The sequence below is a fragment of the Engystomops pustulosus genome, chromosome 7, assembly GCF_040894005.1.
Source record: "Engystomops pustulosus chromosome 7, aEngPut4.maternal, whole genome shotgun sequence".
Taxonomy (NCBI): Eukaryota; Metazoa; Chordata; class Amphibia; order Anura; family Leptodactylidae; genus Engystomops; species Engystomops pustulosus.
The window spans coordinates 128,890,334-128,908,468 of NC_092417.1; the positions used below are offsets into that span (position 1 = coordinate 128,890,334).

General features: G+C 40.8%; 1 protein-coding gene across 3 annotated transcripts in view; it reads left to right on the top strand.

Moving 5' to 3' along the window:
• The first annotated feature begins 514 nt into the window (after nucleotides 1-514).
• Nucleotides 515-18,135, top strand: part of NFATC3 (nuclear factor of activated T cells 3) — a 141,194-nt gene continuing 123,573 nt past the window's right edge. For 2 of the 3 annotated variants that reach the window (XM_072117784.1, XM_072117783.1), the window contains exon 1: nucleotides 531-824. Coding sequence is in view for 2 of the 3 variants with exons in the window: in XM_072117783.1 (XP_071973884.1) it covers nucleotides 740-824 (85 nt within the window). In the remaining variant the exon portion in view is untranslated. Of the gene's footprint in view, nucleotides 825-18,135 lie in introns of all 3 variants that reach the window. The other variant, XM_072117782.1, reaches the window with a different exon arrangement.

Sequence of the window (18,135 nt, forward strand, 5' to 3'; positions counted from 1 at the left end):
GGGGTGAAGTTTCTATAGTGGGGTAATTTATGTGGTTTTACTATTATTTAGGCCTTTCAAAGTCACTTGAAAGCTGAGTTGTCCCTCAAAATGTCAATTTTCATGAAAATCGCACCTAAAGTTCTGCACCTCATAACATCCTAGAAAAATGAGAGGATGCATAAAATATCATCTCAACATAAAGCAGACATTCCGTAAATGTTAATTATCAAGCTTTTTGGGTAGTTTTACTTCCTGTCTGGAAAGCAGAACATTTCAAACTTGGAAAATGAAGAATTTTTACAAACTTTTGCCAAATTTTCACTTTTTTTCAGAACGAATCGCAAAACTTATCACTTACATTGTACTTCATGTTTGTTTTCTCGTGATACTTTTTATAACTTTCTCAAAATCACCAGGATATGTTAAAGTGTTCCGAAGTTATAACCAAATATCGTGAGACAGGGCAGATTTGAAAAATCGAGTCTGGTAATTGAGCTGAAAACTAGTGTCGGTGATAAGGGGTTAAAGCACCAACCAGCAGCAAGCGCGGAATCCTGTACCATGTGACACTGTGTCACGTGACGAGCCGACGTCACAGGGTCCTTATCGAGAAGGGGAACTAACCGCTACTGAGGCCCCGAACGCAAGACACATAGAAAGTTGGTGTGAGGTTGGAAAGGAGAGCGAAAAACCGGGAAAGGGCGGGAAACCGGGAGCGAGGAGTGGACGAAAGGCTGAGAGCGGGTTACCGGCACCGATGAGTGCCACACATTGTGGCTCTGACGAGTTGGACTTCAGGCTCTTATTCGGAGAGGAGGCGACACAGCCTTTAGGACCGGCAGGTAAAATGCTCTCCAAGTGTTTATAAATATGGATAGAAGGATAGTGCGAGGCAACTACGTCACGGGGGAAGGGGGGGGGGGGCGCAGGTGTTGTGCTATAACCGTAAATAGTAACCTGTGCGGGGGTCCGATTAGTTTATTTTCCGGTAGGGGGTGCTATGCTGATAGAGCCTGCAGATCTACCAGTGACGTGTGGGTAGGGTTGTAGTCTGTGGGCTGGGCATGGACTGGCGTCATGAACTATTTGAGTTTTCAGACACGGCAGGAAGCGGAGGGCCGAGGAAAATCGCTGTAAAGGAAGCGTCTTACAAGCGCCGTCCTTGTGCTTAACGTGTTGCTGTCATGAAGCCATAGACAAGTGGCGCTCATTGACATGGAGTGCATGGTGTGTTGTATGCTGCTTCACAACCAGGTGTCTATGTGACAAGCGATCGGGGGAGGCGAGGAATGAGCGGTGACGTCGGGACAGTTGCGGGGCACAGCCGCGTCTCTGTCTGTTCCTCAAGTAACAGCAACTTGTTATGGTAGAAATATTTCCCTTCCATGAGCGCACACATTATTTATGGCCCGTGCTTGATCTGAAGGTTACACATGCCACGGATGGTCTTCATGTAGTGGGTGTATGAATACTTCCTGTTAATAAAATCTTGTACTTTATTGACAAACTTCTTTTTTGTGATCTGTGTTGGTAGGGGGTTACTGGCTGCGGGGAAATCAAATATTTTTACCCTTCTAATCCATCATATAATCTAGCTGCACTTCTGCCTTGGGTGAAATAGGGTGCTGGAGCAGCGGAATATATTTGGTTTTTTAAAATTTCCCACCTGTTGAAACCCTAGGTAGTTTTCAGGGTGTGTTCACACGGCCTCATTCCTTCTGAAATAAATTTTTTGCTAACAAACTGAAATGTCTCTAGGGGTGTTACCGGATCCCCTTGTTGCTCTAACTTCACGGCTGTTACACTGTCTCCCCCTGCTCTCACTACACTTCTTCCCTCCCACTGCCTGATGTAATATCACTGCAGCAGAGTAAGTTTCAGCACACAGTGGGATTAAGGAATTGCACGCTGTAACAGCCTGTAAAGCTAATTTTTGGATGCTGTCACACGTTGCATTCTTGTTGCGTTTTAGAAGGCATTGAAAACACATGCGTTTGGCTGGTGTGAATCCTGTATTATCATTTTCACAGCTTCTTAAACTTGCAGAAACTAAGAAACAGATTAAAACAAGCCAAACACATGGTAAACATACATAAACGCATGTGTTTTCAGTGGGTTTAAAAACGCACCAAGAAAGCACCGTGTGATAGCCCCATGTTAAGGGCCACCATCTTTGATCTGGGCGGTGCCCCCTGTGACGACATCAGCCTAAAGAATTAAGTAGAGGTGTCATTGGGAGCACACAAAAAAGACTGCACAAGAATATGGCGCAGATGCATTTTCTTGTCAATTTCTCCAGATTTCCAGATTTGGATTTATTTCCAGCTTCTTTGTATATGGCATGCAATATAAAATACCATCACTAGGAAGTACAATTTGTTACTCAAAAAGGAAGCCTTAATAGAACTCTGTACACGGACAAATGAAAATAAGTTTGTTTTTTGAAGGTGGGGAGAAATGGAAAAAGTCCTTTGTTGGAAACGCATTAATACGTTTAATGTAATATGCAGGCTGTTACTAACATTTTGGCTATTGGTACAAGTGGTGCTTGTATTGTATTTAGAATCGCATGTGATCATTAATCTTTTACCGCTCAGCACCGTACTAGTACTGTGTGGGCTCCCGCTATAAGCGCTCAGTGCAGTGCTAGTTCGGCTCTCCACCTGAGCCGAGCTGGCATCGGGAGTCACGGGGTGTCGGTGATAATCTACCACTGACATCCCTGGGTAACACCATTTTCAAGGGGCGCTGATCATTACTATGGCAGCAGTGGGGTCCGATCAGGACCCGGGGGATACCTACAGGCAGTGCCATTAAGATGGCGTTTCTGACGTCATCTTGAAGGGACAGTGTCAGCCTGTGCATGTGCATAGGCAGACACTGCTGATACAGTGCAATACATCAGTATTGCAGGATTATATCATTTACAAGCAATCAGATGATTGCATGTTCATGCCCCATGGTGGAAGTAATAAAAAGGTGTAAAAAAAAAAAAAAAAAAAAGTTATTCAATAAAAAATAAATTAATCAATAAAAATGCCCAGAAGCCCCAAAACATGTAAAGAGACCTATAATGCACAAAAAAGTCTAAATCGTAACACAAACCCCACATATATACAATGAATGCCAAAAAAAGGTTAAAAAGTTGGCAAAATTATGATTTTACCTATTTAAATCCCACAAACAATGCAATAAAAAATTATCCAATAAACATATGGTCTCCAAAATAATTTTGTTGCAAAGTACAACATGTCCCACAAAAAACAAGCTGTGTAACCAAAAAAGTAAAAATGTTATGCCGAATTCCGAAGAGTGTGGGGCTCTTGGTGCTCTTCCCCAGATACCCTTTTTAATGTTCGCAGTCTGAGAGAGTCTCTTGTCGCTATTCAGTGAGTACAATACTCCATGGAGGTTATATTACTATAATTTTACATAATACAGTTGGGCACCCTTCCTGCACTCCTCTGTGCACTGTCGACAGGAGGGATTCCTTATTCTCCAGAAGTAGGGTGGTAGGTTACCTCGTTGCCTAACCATTGTTACTACCTTTTCTTTAACTCCATTTCTCTCTTGACACCTCTCGACCAGGTTGGTTACTGTTCTATGTATTGGTTGAGGAGGGGTTTACTGGATCACTGTTTTTGTACAGATGTTATCACACATGACAAATGATTGTGTAAAGATAACTGTTGTTATATCTGATGTACCTCAGCTAATGCTCCTTGTGTTGTGATGTTGCACCGTTTCATTTCTGTGCCAATAAAGCGATTTAAAAAAAAAAAAAAATGTTATGCCACTCAGAAGACGGCGATCCAAATATGATAGATTTTTCCCCACATTATGTTTTTATTTGGCAAATTTAGTCAAACATGTTAAAGTACGGTATCCCTGTAATCGTATCGACCCATAGAATAAAAATAACATGATTATTAGGCTATACGGTGAATATAAAAAAAAAAAAAGTAAAAAATCCAGTACATAATTGATGCACTCGGGAGAAATCGCATAACAAATTGTAAGATGAGTTTTCTCTTTATATTTTTTGAAAATGGTGTAAATTTTTTGGCTAAATAAATGTATAACTGACGGAATGTAACCATTCTAAATTCCAGCTCCATTTTTAGTGAATTACTACGAAGAGCTTAGGGGGCTAACAATCTTCCTAAAAGTTGTTTCTGATAGATTGAGGGATGTAAATTTGAAAATGGGTTGATACATACAGGTTTTTAAAATGTAAAATATTTAAAGTTTCATTCAAAACGGTATTTATCCCCAAAATAGTCAATTCATGAAAACACGGAAAACCAATATTTGTAAGCGGCGTGAAATCAAAATAAATTATCCAGACATTTCAAAAGTTATGAAAATGTAAAGTAGACATATGGGAAATGTTATTCAGCAACTTATTTAGGTGTTTTTTTTTTTTTTTGTAACACATTTTATTTGATTTTAAATACATCTTCTACACACAATATATCATCGTTATGGTGTAAATGGGTGTACATTTCTCAAATGCAAGAAAATAACAAGGAAAAAAAGAAAAATCCGACATTCCAGTTGCTTGTGAATCACTGTATTAGTAATTGTACGTAAGTATACATCTATTCTTTAGAAGATGATGCCCTAGGACAGTGATGGCTAACCTATGGCACTGGTGCCAGAGGTGGCACTCGGAGCCCTTTCAGTGGGCACTCAGGCCATCACCAGAGATGACTCCAGGTATCTTCCTGCAGTCCCAGACAGCCCAGGACTTGCTGTGCACAGAGCTATTTTAATGTATCAGCTGTACCTGGGACTATCTCCTACTTTATTGGTGTCCTCTGAGTGCTGGTATCAATGAAAACTGTGACAAAAAAGGGAGTATAAATCACAAATAAAATTTCTGTGTTGGCACTTTGCGATAAATAAGTGGGTCTTTGTTGTAGTTTGGGCACTTGGTCTCTAAAAGGTTTGCCATCACTGCCCTAGGAGGTGACGACCTTTATTTAGGTGGTTAATCTATCTGCCTGAAAGCTTGATGATTTTGAATAACAAAAAACATTTTTAAAAAAATTCATCATTTTTTCTTCTTTTTGTAAATGATGCATATCAGCTAACATTTACCACTAAAATGAAGTACAAATTCTCTGAATTGTTTTGAAAAGTAAGTGTTCAAAAGTTATAACCGTATAAAGTGACGCAAGTCAGAATACAAAAAATGGGGCTGAGCCTTGGCCCCTTAAGGATGTGGGCCTTTTTCGTTTTTGCTTTTTAACCCCTTAACACCCAAGCCACTTTTCACCTTCCTGACACGGCCCATTTTTTCAAATCTGCCCTGTGTCACTATAAGTGGTTATAACTTTAGAACGCTTTAACATATCCAAGTGATTTTGAAATTGTTTTCTCGTGACACATTGTACTTCATGTTAGTTAAAAAAATTTTAGTGGTATGTTTTGCATTTATTTATGAGAAAATCAGATGTTTGGTGAAAATTTAGTAAAAATCCTCAATTTTCGAAATTCAAAATGTTCTACTTTTTCCACAGGAGACATAACACCAAAAAACGTAATAACTAACATTCACTGAATGTCTACTTTATACCTCCATGGTTTTTTATACATACTATCATTTTTGTAGGATGTTATGGGGCTTTGAACGTTAGGTGCGAATTTTCATAAAAAAAGCAAAATCCTGCTATTGAGGGCCCTACTCAGGATTGAAGTCACTTTGAAAGGCCTAAATAAAAGTAAAACCCCATAAATTACTCCATTGTAGAAACTACACCCCTCAACATACGTAAAACAACTTTTATGAAGTTTGTTAACCCTTTAATTGGTTTACAGGGGTTAAAACAAAATTGGATGCAATATCGAAATTAAATTTTTTTGGCTAAATGAATGTGTTTTTCATAAAATGTACAAATTCCTAGTGGATAAAATACCAAAACGCTACACAAAATTTGATACTCAATCCCTCCCGTGTATAACAATACCCCATATGTGGTGGTCACCTGCTGTATGGGCACACACCAGGGCATTGAAGGGAAGCTGCGCCAGTCACAGCAGATTATGCATTGTCACTTTATAATGGCTATACAATCTTTATTTTTTTTGGCAATTTGGACATATAAGGGCTTATTTTTTGCAACATGAGATGCACTTTACAAATACTTCATTTTAGTGGGTCTGTAGCTTTTTGATGAGATTTTATTAACTCTTTAACCCCTTAACGCTCTGCGCCGTAGCTCTACGGCACAGAGGTATAAGGGATGTATGAAGAGGGCTCACGGGCTGAGTCCTCTTCATACAAAGGTGGGGGTTTTTGCATATTGCAGAAAACCCCCACCGCTAATAACCGCGGCGGTGCTTGCACCGATCGCGGCTATTAACCCCTCCGTTGCCGCCGGCAAAGTCGCCGGTGGCATTTAAAAGACGCGGGCGCCGCCATCTTTGTTACGATCGTCATCGGGGGGGGGGCGGGTGGCGGCGATCGGCTGCCATGGTAGCCTCAGGTCTTCGTTTGACCCGAGGATACATGGCTTCTGCATATCCATTACAAAATCACAGACACAGTAGGTATCGCCGCGTCCCAAAATGCCCGATCTATCAAAATATAAAAACGGTTACGGGCGGCGGTGACCTCCGAGGCGGGAAATGGCGCCCAAATGTCCGAAATGCGACTTTTACACCTTTTTACATAACATAAAAAATGATCAAAATGTCGCACAGACCTCAAAATGGTAGCAATGAAAACGTTGCCTCATTTCGCAAAAAATGACCCCTCACACATCTCCGTGCGCCAAAGTATGAGAAAGTTATTAGCGTCAGAAGATGGCAAAAATTTTTTTCTTTTTTGTACACATTCGTTTAATTTTTGAAAATGTATTAAAACACACTAAAATCTATATAAATTTGGTATCACCGCGATCTCACCGAACCAAAGAATAAAGTAGGCGTGTTATTTGGAGCGAAGAGTGAAAGTCGTAAAAACTGAGCCCACAAGAACGTGACGTGCGTTTTTTTTTCAATTTTTCCACATTTGGAATTTTTTTACAGCTTCGCAGTACACGGCATGTTAAAATAAATAACATTACGGGAAAGTAAAATTTGTTACGCACAAAATAAGCCCTCACACAGGTCTGTACACGTAAAAATGAAAAAGTTATGGATTTTTGAAGTTGAAGAGCGAGAAATGAGCCGAAAAACCCTGCGTCCTTAAGGGGTTAATGTATGGAGGAAAAGAAAATTGTCAATTTTGGGTTTCTTGTTTTTGCATATTTTGGGGGTTGTACACCGTACACTAAAAATACTATACCGTAATATTTTTATTCTATAGATCACTACGATTACGGTGATACCTCATTTACCTCATATATTTATTTAAATATATTTTACAATTTTACAGGAAAAAAAACAAGTATAAAGAAAATCTCATTTGTTTTTGCATCGCCATCTTTTCAGAGAAGTAACTTTAAAAATTTTTGGTTGACAGAGCTGTTTTAAGGCTTATTTTTTACGTGTTGAGTTGTCCTTTTTAGTGGTACCATTTTGATGCACATAACTTTTTTTGATCACTTTTTGGAACCTTTTTGTGGCATGTTGGGCGCTATTTTACATCACGGGGTTAAACGTTGTGAAAAATCGTTATTATATTTTGATTGGACATTTTGGGACGCGATGATACCAAACATGTTTATGATTCTTACTGTTTATTTGCTTTTATATGTGATCTAGGGAAAGGGGGTTGATTTAAACTTTTACTTTTTTTTTTTTTTTTTTTACTATGTTTTCATATTTTGTTTACCATTATTTCAGATCCTCCAGGGTAATATAACCCTGCAGGGTTCGATTGCTAATACTATATACTGCAATACTACAATTATTTATACTAGCCTGCCATCTGCTGGCTATTATAGGCTTGCCATGTGCAGTGATCTCTGAGTCTCAATGAGACTGTAGGCTGCCATGCCAACTGATCGACACCCTCCGATGATGTCACAGGGGGCGTGATCAGCCATCCAAGATGACTGAGCCCATGTAAGGTAAGTTAGGTGCCGCGGTCGAGTACAACTGCGGCACTTAAGAGGTTAACGGCCACGAACGGTACCAGCACCGACCGCGGTATTAACAGGCGGGCGTCAGTTGTCTTATACAGCCGTCCCCCGCTGTGTATGGAGAGAGCTCAGCTCGTGTACACCCTTCGCGGCATGAGGTGTTAAGCTACAAAATGGGGTTAACAAGCACCTGGTGTTTTGCATTGTAAATAATGCAAAAACCTGATTCTCCTTTCTGAACGTTTCAGTGTGCTTTTTGGCAGTTAAAATGCACTTGTCATTTCCCCTGCAAGGCCGCAGTCACACATTCCGCTAGCATCACGTACAACACGCAACTCTAGAGCATGGGGCAGCAAGCCTTGGCCTGATCGCATATTAGTTTCCGGGAAAATGCATGTCAGCGGTAATCAGCCCACAGTGTTATGCGAATGGGACGAGGCCCGTCCCCCAGCACTAGCATTGCCTTATGAACTCTAGCGGGGCTTGGCCAGAAAGCACACTGAAACGTTCAAATAGGAGAGTAAAAACTGTATACAGGCAAGATGGGGTCTGTAGGTTTGTTCTTAAGTTGAATTTGTATGTAAATTGGAACTGTATATTTTATAATTGTAACCCCAGCCAAATTTTTTTTTTTTGGTCTCTGTGACAATTGGATTATAAGTTATACATTTTGTTACCCTAACTAATCTGGCTCATCGGTACTGGGTACACATGCTTAATGGCACACCTTTACAGGTTATATAGTTTTGTCACCACTTGTCCTATATAGCACTTTAACACACACATAGCACTTTTAATACACATATCTCTGATAATTTTTAGTATACTTAGCACTTTATGTACAGTAAATTTAAGAAATTCATTTCATCCATTCTACCTCTAAAAATTGCACATCAGAATTAACACATCGGCACATAGCACTTTTATAAATATTTTTAAACTCATCCACTCCATTTTTTAGCATTGTACATTAGAATTAACACATTAGCACGTAGCACTTATCACTTTGTACCATATTTAGCACTTTATGCAACACTTTTATGTGCAGAACTATTGAATGGATAGATGTTAGCTATATGTACACATTTCGTGTAATTTCACCATAATTTAAATTTTTATACTTTGGGGTTATTTCTAATTATTGTATTTTTTGGGGGATTAGATAATAATTAGGTAATTTGTCTTTATACAATTTCCATGCACAATGCATATATGGTCACAAAATAATATCCAAGCAAAAAATAATCTAGCATATTTGGACAGGTAACATTATTATATATCTTTTACAGCTATATACCAATTAATGTCTGTAGTGATACTTTAGACTGCATGTGGTATTTGGTCCACTCCACTTACCTACAGCAGTATACAATTTGCCCATACTACTGCCCTTACCTGACATGGCCAGCAACTGCGCATTGCTTCGGCGCATGCACGTGTCCCGATGGCGGTCCCGGACTTCTGTCTCATGCCCAGGTAGGGTAATATGAATTTGCATAATTTTGGTCATGTCGATTAGGACACTATATTGGAGATGTATATACATTGATTTACTTTGGACCACCACCACATTTCTTTGTGTCTTTGTGGAATTTTTAATCTAGTTTTTAATTATTTGTCTTGATTGCTATAAATTGTGTTAATAAAGATTGATAATATTATTTTATTGCAAGTGGTGTCATAGTTTTGATCTGTGACTATTGGTTGACTCTTGTCCTATTTACCTATATATGTACTGTATAAGCCGACCCGAGTGTAAGCCAAGACCCCTAATTTTACCATCAAAAACTGGGGAAAACTATTGACTCGAGTATAAGCCGAGGGTGGGAAACGCATTGGTCACAGACCCCCCCCCCCCAGTATATAGCCAACCAGCCCCCTATAGTATACAGCTTGCCCCCAGTGGTATACAGCTTGCCCCCAGCAATAAAAAAACAAAATCTTATATACTCACCCTCTGGGGGCCCTGATGTGCAGTGCTGCTCCCCCGATGTCCGCGCCGCTTGTCTTCAGGATTCCGCCGGCCGGCGCCTAGTGTGACGCGCCGCTGCTGACGTCATACTAGGCGCCACCTGGTATAAAAACATGGCGGCGCCCAGCAGAAGAAAGAAGACGGGCGCAGAAGCCTGAAGACAAGCGGCACGGACATCGGGGGAGCAGCGCTGTACATCGGGGCCACCGGAGGGTGAGTATATAAGTTTATTATTTTTTAAGTATTTTTTTTACTCTTGACTCATGTATATTGACTCGTGTATAAGCCAAGGGGACGTTTTCAGCACATTTTTTTGTGCTGAGAAACTCTGCTTATACATGAGTATATACGAGTATATACTATTGTTGTTGTTTTGGTGATAGGATTCATATTGGAATCAGGTTTTCTTATTGGTATTTAAAGCAGGGAGAAGGGTCTCTGTTTCCAGTAGTGTGTTTAATCTGTAAAACACAACATGACATGTTTTGCGACTCACTGACTGGTTGTAGTATGTAAGGTAGTTGCATGTGTTCTGGGAAAGAGAAATATTACCTTTTAGACACCTCTGGCAGTGGCATATCTCCCTCGAGGAGAAACAGACTTCAACATGCCTGACATCTGCCTTCAGCCAGAACACAATTTTCCTTACTCCTCCTTTGTGGTGTTGCTTCCAGTTCTCTCTGTAGCGCAGAGAACTGAAGTATACACAAGTCGGCACTGCAGCCAATCACCAGGATCAATGGTATACTGTATAAAACTCATGATGTGGGATTAGGGTTCCTGAAAGTCATGCTTTTTGTTAAAGGACTGCCTTACAAGGTAGCGTGGACTCAATGTTTTCTTTATCCCATCCTGGAAAATATATTTGCATAATCACTCAGTGGAGCATCAATGGCTGTAAATCTCTACTCATCTGCTAGGCACCTTAATTGGCAAAGTCTCCATAAGGAGATTCTCTTACTATCGGACCCGTGTATAAAACCCACATAGGCTAGTGATATACTCTAGTGGTCATGTGTTTACTTGGACTCATTGGTTCTACAGAGACTTTTTTTGCCAAGGGAGAGGGCTGCAGGGGTTGTAACATAACAAACTCTTAGATATACCTAAAAATTCCATACATAACTGCTGCAAAATGTTGTTTTTGAAATGGGCCTAGCAAAGGGTTTTTAAAAAAAAAAATATTTTAAGCCATTTTTTATTATGATTAAGACTGTTTGTTTTTATTATTGCTAGCCCAATCAATTTTTATTTATCAATGGTAAATTGCAAAACATGCACACAAGAGTTAGCACCTATTATTGTGTCGCATTGAGTGTATTATTGAGTGTATATTAATGTTTCATGCTCGTGAGCATATTTTCACAGTAGATATGGTTGAAATGTAGGTCCATCAAATTCAACCAATCCTACAGTGCTAAACAATTGTCATGAAGCACAATTCTGTGTGCTTTCATGCGAAATATATAAAGGATGTATGTTACAAAGAATGAGGCCTAAGCCCAAATCCACAACAATTTTGTATTTGACACCCTTGCTATGCATCATAATCAAAGTGAATAAAGTTAAGAGGATCAAAAAACTCAAAGCTTTGTGCAGTTCTTACAAATGCAGTGTTGCAATCAAAGGAGCCTGCAATTAGGGCCAGTGGCGTAACTACTGTGGTAGCAGGCATGGCAGCTGCTACGGGCTCTGCCAGACTGACCTGCCACTATATAGAATGGAGAAAGTGCTGTGCAGTAGCACCTATCTGCACAGCACATCTTTCATACTATAGAACTGTGTAATGTTGGGAGGGGGAGGGTCAGAGGAGAGGCAGGAGACACTACAGATAACATCCTGTCCTGTCACCGGCTGCATTTATATCCATGTGGCCTTCTGACCCCCTTCCTGGGATGTAAATGTCTCCATGCCTGTGAGGAGATCACTGGGCGCTGCTTCCAAGGAATAGTAGTGTAAGTATGAAGGATATATAAATGTGTGTATGATGTATGTAAATCAGTGTAGGTTGTGTATGTGTCTGTAATGAGTGCATAATGTAAATGAGTGTGTAATAAGGGTATAATGTGCGTTTAAGGAGTTTTTTAATGTATATATATGAGTTTATATTTTTTGTGCATGGTGCATATGTGAGTGTATAACGCGCATATAAGAGTGTATACTGTGTGTATAATGCATATATGTGTGTATATATGAGTTTACATGTATACAACTGATATTATAATGTATATTATTATACACACATAATGTATATATTTGAGTAAATGTGTGTATAAGTATAACATGTATTTGTAGCGGTGTATAACTGTATGTTTATGCGGGTTATAAATATATGTATGCGAGTTCACAAATCTACATGTATCAAGATATAAAGGTATCTGTAAAAAAAAAAAAAAAAAAAAAAAAATTATGCATATATCCGACATGCTCTGCCAAAACCTTAAAATACGGTACATTTTGAAGTAAAGTTTAATGGAGTTTTCTAGTTGCAGAATATTATCAGCCTATCTGTAGTATAGATTAGTAACGAGGATGTGACCCCTGCAGCTGCCCTTATCTACCTCTACACAATGGGCAGTGCTGTTTAAATTCTGTCTCTGCCCGGTGTGTAGTAAAGCTGCATGAAGCTGCTCTCCTCTGATCAGCTGTTGTGCCAGGTGTCACGTACCTTTCCACCTCTCATAAATAATCGATCCTACTGAAAGGCTGCAATATTTTGTGACTGTAAAACTTCACTTCAAATGTATTTTAAAAGGAACCTATCAGTAGGATATCACATATCAGGTTAACCCTTTCAGGATCTGGCCCTTTTTTGTTTTTTCATTTTCATTTTTTACTCCCCATGATCAAAAATCCATAACTTTTTTTATTTTTCCATGTACAGAGCTGTGTGACGGCTTATTTTCTGCGTAACAAATTGCACTTCATAGAGATGGTATTGAATATTCCATGCCGTGTACTAGGAAGCGGGAAAAAAATTCCAAATGCAGTGAAATTGGTTAAAAAACTCATTTGTGCCGTCTTCTTGTGGGCTTGGATATTACGGATTTCACTGTACGCCCCAAATGACATGTCTACTTTATTCTTTGGGTTTGTGCGATTACGGGGATACCAAATTTATATAGGTTTTATAAAGTTTTCAAGTTTAAAACCTCCTGTACAAAAATTTTTGGGGGCATTTTGCCATCTTCTGGCGCTAATAACTTTTTTATACTTTGGTTTACAGAGCTGTGGGTGGTGTCGTTTTTTGCGGATTTTGATGACATTTACAATGTTATCAATTTTAGGACTGTTCGACCTTGTGATCACTTGTTATAGAATTTTTTTAAATATTTTTAAATGACAAAAGTGCCATTTTCGACTTTGGGGGCGATTTTCCGTTACGGGATTAAACGCAGTGAAAAACTGTTATCATATTTTGATCGGGCATTTTCGGACGCGGCGATACCTAATGTGTTTATGATTTTTACTGTTTATTTATATTTATATCAGTTCTATGGAAAGGGGGGTGATTTGAGTTTTTAGGGTTTTTTATTATAATTTTTTTTTTTTAACTTTTTATTTTTAGTATTTTTCAGACTCCCTAGGGTACTTTAACCCTAGGGTGTCTGCACGATCCTATCATATACTGCCATACTACAGTATGGCAGTATATGTGTATTTTACTACTCATACATTACAATGTGCTGATAGCACATTGTAATGCATGGGTTAACCCGAAGTAGCCTCGGGTCTTCGTGAGACCCGAGGTTACCATGGCGACGGATCGCCCCTCCATGTGATGGCATCACGGAGAAGCGGCGATCCTCGAAAAGATGGCGGCGCCCATGCGCCGCAATCCTTTTGAAGCCGCCAGCAGCTTTGCCGGCGGCGATCAAAGACTTACCAGCTATGGAGAGGGCTCAGCGCAAAACGTATCTGTTGTGCCGGTACTTCTGTTCTTCAGAAACTGCTTCTGACCAGAAGGTGACAGGAGGTTACAGGACCTGTTATGTCCATTTTGTGGCCATTTTGGACCACGTTATGTGACATATTGTGGTCTGAGGAAACCATGAGCTGGCCAAAGTGGGTCAAGTGTTGCCTCCTGCGGTATACTAATAGATGGATAATTTCTTTGTATTTTTCAGACTATGCATGCACTTGGACATAAAAAAAAGAAATATTTTATCTGAACATTGCCAGGGTCAATGCATTTGTATTTAAACTTTAATGTACAACCTTGTAGATAGCGTCCCTTACCAAAATCGACACCTGTGGTGTTTACTACACAGGCATGTTATATCCTGCATATTGGTCTCTTTATAGTGTTATCTTACTGCTACCTTGAAAACTGCCTCAGAAACTGTAATAGAGCTACACAGAAAGTCCTCCAGTAATACACAAATGATGCTTATTAGAATAACATGCTGTAAATGCCCCCCCATTCAAAGTAAAATGCCCTTTATAATAGCTGCTAATATGCGTAGTCACAGAAACATCAAGCTGCTTGGAGAACGTCTTTATAACCATTACCTTTAACCCCTTCACGCTCCGCGGCGGATATATCCGCCATCGAGCGCAGTGAGTTAGCACTCGATGGCGGATATATCCGCCAGCGCCGCGGCATGTTCAAATTCGGTCATCCCGTCGCAAGATTGCGATCAGTGACTGTGGAGGGCAGACCCAACACCCTCCATGCTCTCCAACGCCGCCATTCTGCGTTTGGTAGTGTTGGAGAGCAGAGGGTTTTAGGATCTGTCCTGTAAAAGTGAAAAAAAAAACTACTACACCCATCCTCCATCCCCTCCCAGTGTAATCCCACTTCCCTGTACTATCCCCCCCATCATCTGTATTCCCTTTCCCCCCAAACCGCACTTTTAAGTGCGAAGTGTGTGGAGTAGGAGTTTAGTGGAGGAGAAGGCGTGTGGTGGAGGAGAAGGCGTGTGGTGGAGGAGAAGGCGTGTGGTGGAGGCATGTGGCACTGTTAGGAAAAATCAGAGAGGTCTCCCTAAGTCGCTGCTAGGGGAAAAGCTCAGAAGGCATGAGAGCCGAGCACTATGCAGCGACTCAGTATTGTGTGTTAGGTACAAGGACAAGAGGGATGTCCTTGTACTAACAACAATACATGGGCACAGCATCACCCCTGCCCATGTACGAGGTACCAGTGCAGAAGCCCCCAAGCCGGACTGTATTTTGGATTATAATAAGTACATGGGAGGGGTGGATTTGTCTGACCAGGTGCTTCAGCCGTACAATGCCATGCGGAAGTCGAGGGTGTGGTACAAGAAGCTGGCCGTGCACATCATGCAGATGGCATTGTATAATGCTTTTGTGCTGCATCGATATGCCGGCCAGAGGGGAACTTTCCTGGAATTTCAAGAGGTGGTAGTCAAGAAGCTGATTTTTAGAGACCAGGAAGGGGAGAGTGCTAGCACGTCTGGAAGCGAGGCCACATCACGGATTGTACCAGGGCAGCACTTTCCAGGAGAAGTTCCCCAAACAGCCAGCAAGGGAAGGAATCAAAAAAGGTGCAGGGTGTGCTCAAAAAGGGGCATAAGGAAGGAAACCATATATCAGTGTGACACATGCCCCGACAAACCAGGGTTATGCATGAAGGAGTGTTTTAGGATATATCACACGTCCCTGGATGTATAATTGTACCCTGATGCACACAGCTCACACAGCTTATACATCATGCCGCATGCCGCACCTTCCCTGCTGAGCTCTTCCGTGTGCCCAGCCTGTAGATTATTGCCACATATGGGGTATTGCCGTACCCGGGAGAACCCACATGATGATTTTTGGGGTTTTTGTCTCCCGTGGCAGGAGCTGGGCACAAGATGACATAATGGATAATTTGTACTATGCACTATCCATTATGCATCATCCTTGGGGTCCACCTGTGGGGTTAAAATGCTCACTACACCCCTAGATTTATTCATGGAGGGGTGTAGTTTGTAAATAGGGTCAGCTTTTAGGGGTTTCTACTGTACTGATCCCTAAGGGCATCTACAAATGTTTTTTGATGTAAAAAAAAAATTAAATGTCTGTGCTCCAAATACCATTCTATTCCGAGCTCTGCCGTGTCTCCACCTTGTAGCCTATTGCCATACATGGGGTATTGCCATACCCGTAATCACCCGCAGAATGATTTTTGGGGTGTTTATCCACAGTGGCATGAGTTGGGCTGTTTTCATTTGTCACTACAATGGCACATTTAAGAAAACAATGCTATTTCTACACTGAACCATTCACTTTGTGTTACATTTGGGCCAGCATCTCAGGGGTTAAAATGCTCATACAACCCTAGATCAATTCTTTGAGGTGTGCCCTTTCCATAAACGGGGTCAATACTCGGGGGATTCTATTGCACTGGTACCTCAGGGGCACCCCAATAACATTCTAGTGAAAAGGGTGCTCCAAAAGCTAAATGTTGCTGGTCTCTTCTCAGCCTGGCTGTGTCCCCAGCCTGTAGACTATTGCCACACATGGGGTATTGCCATACCCGTAATCACCCGCAGAAAGATTTTTGGGGTGTTTATCCATAGTGGCATGAGTTGGGCTGTTTTCATTTGTCACTACAATGGCACATTTGAGAAAACAATGCTATTTCTACATTGACCCATTCACTTTGTATGACATTTGGGCCAGCATTTCAGGGGTTAAAATGCTCATACAACCCCAGATAAATTCTTTGAGGTGTGCCATTTCCAAAAACGGGGTCACTAGTCGGGGGTTCCTATTGCACTGGTACCTCAGGGGCACCCCAACATCAGTCTAGTGAAAAGGGTGCTCCAAAAGCAAAATCTTATTCCATTCCTTCTCAGGCCTGCCGTGTGCCCAGCCTGCTAATTATTGGCACATGTGTGATATTGCCGTACTCGGGACAACCCGCAGAATGATTTTTGGGGTGTTTGTCTAAATTGCTATAGGTTGGGCACAATATATTAGGCACTAAACTGACATTTTTGCAATAAAAATGCAATTTTTACTATGCACCATTTACTGTGCATTCAATTTTGACCTGCTTGTTTGGGGTTAAAATTCTCACCACAACCCCAGATGAATTCTTTGAGGGGTCTAGTTTCCAAAATGGTATAAATTATCGGGGGTTTCTATTGCACTGGTACCTCACGGACCTTTCCAACATGACATGGCACTCCAAATCCAAACGTGTGAAAAAGGAGGCGAAAAATCAAAATTTCACTCCTTTCCTTCTCAGGCCTACTGTATGCCCAGCCTGTCAATTATTGGCACATGTGTGATATTGCCGTACTCGGGACAACCCGCAGAATGATTTTTGGGGTGTTTGTCTAAATTGCTATGGGTTGGGCACAATATATTAGGCACTAAACTGACATTTTTGCGATAAAAACGCAATTTTTACTATGCACCATTTACTTTGCATTCAATTTTGACCTGCATGTTGGGGGTTAAAATTCTCACCACAACCCCGGATGAATTCTTTGAGGGGTCTATTTTCCAAAATGGTATAAATTATCGGGGGTTTCTATTGCACTGGTACCTCACGGGCCCTGCCAACATGACATGGCACTCCAAATCCAAACGTGTGAAAAAGGAGCTGGAAAAGCTAAATTTCACTCCTTTCCGTCTCAGGCCTACCGTGTGCCCAACCTGTCAATTATTGGCACATGTGTGATATTGCTGTACTCGGGACAACCCGCATTATGATTTTTGGGGTGTTTGTCTAAAGTGCCATGGGTTGGGCACAATATATTAGGCACTAAACTGACATTTTTGCAATAAAAACGCATTTTTTACTCTGCACCATTTACTTTGCATTAGATTTTGACCAGCGTGTTGGGAGTTAAAATGCTCACCACAACCCCAGATGAATTCTTTGAGGGGTCTAGTTTCCAAAATGGTGACATCTTTGGGGGTTTTCTATTATACTGTTACTTCAGGGGCTCTTCAAGTACACTGTGGCACCACAAAACATTTGCAGCCAAATTGGCCTTCCAAAAACGCAATAGTACGAACTCTGTTCTGGACATCGCTGTGCGACAAAGGAGCACTTGAAATCCACATGTCTGGTATTGCCGTACTCGGAGGAAGCAGGGCAATAATTTTGGGATGTATATTTACCTCAAATTTCTAATGAATGTGTCCATTTTAGGGCTAAATGAGAAAAATCGTAATCAAAAATTG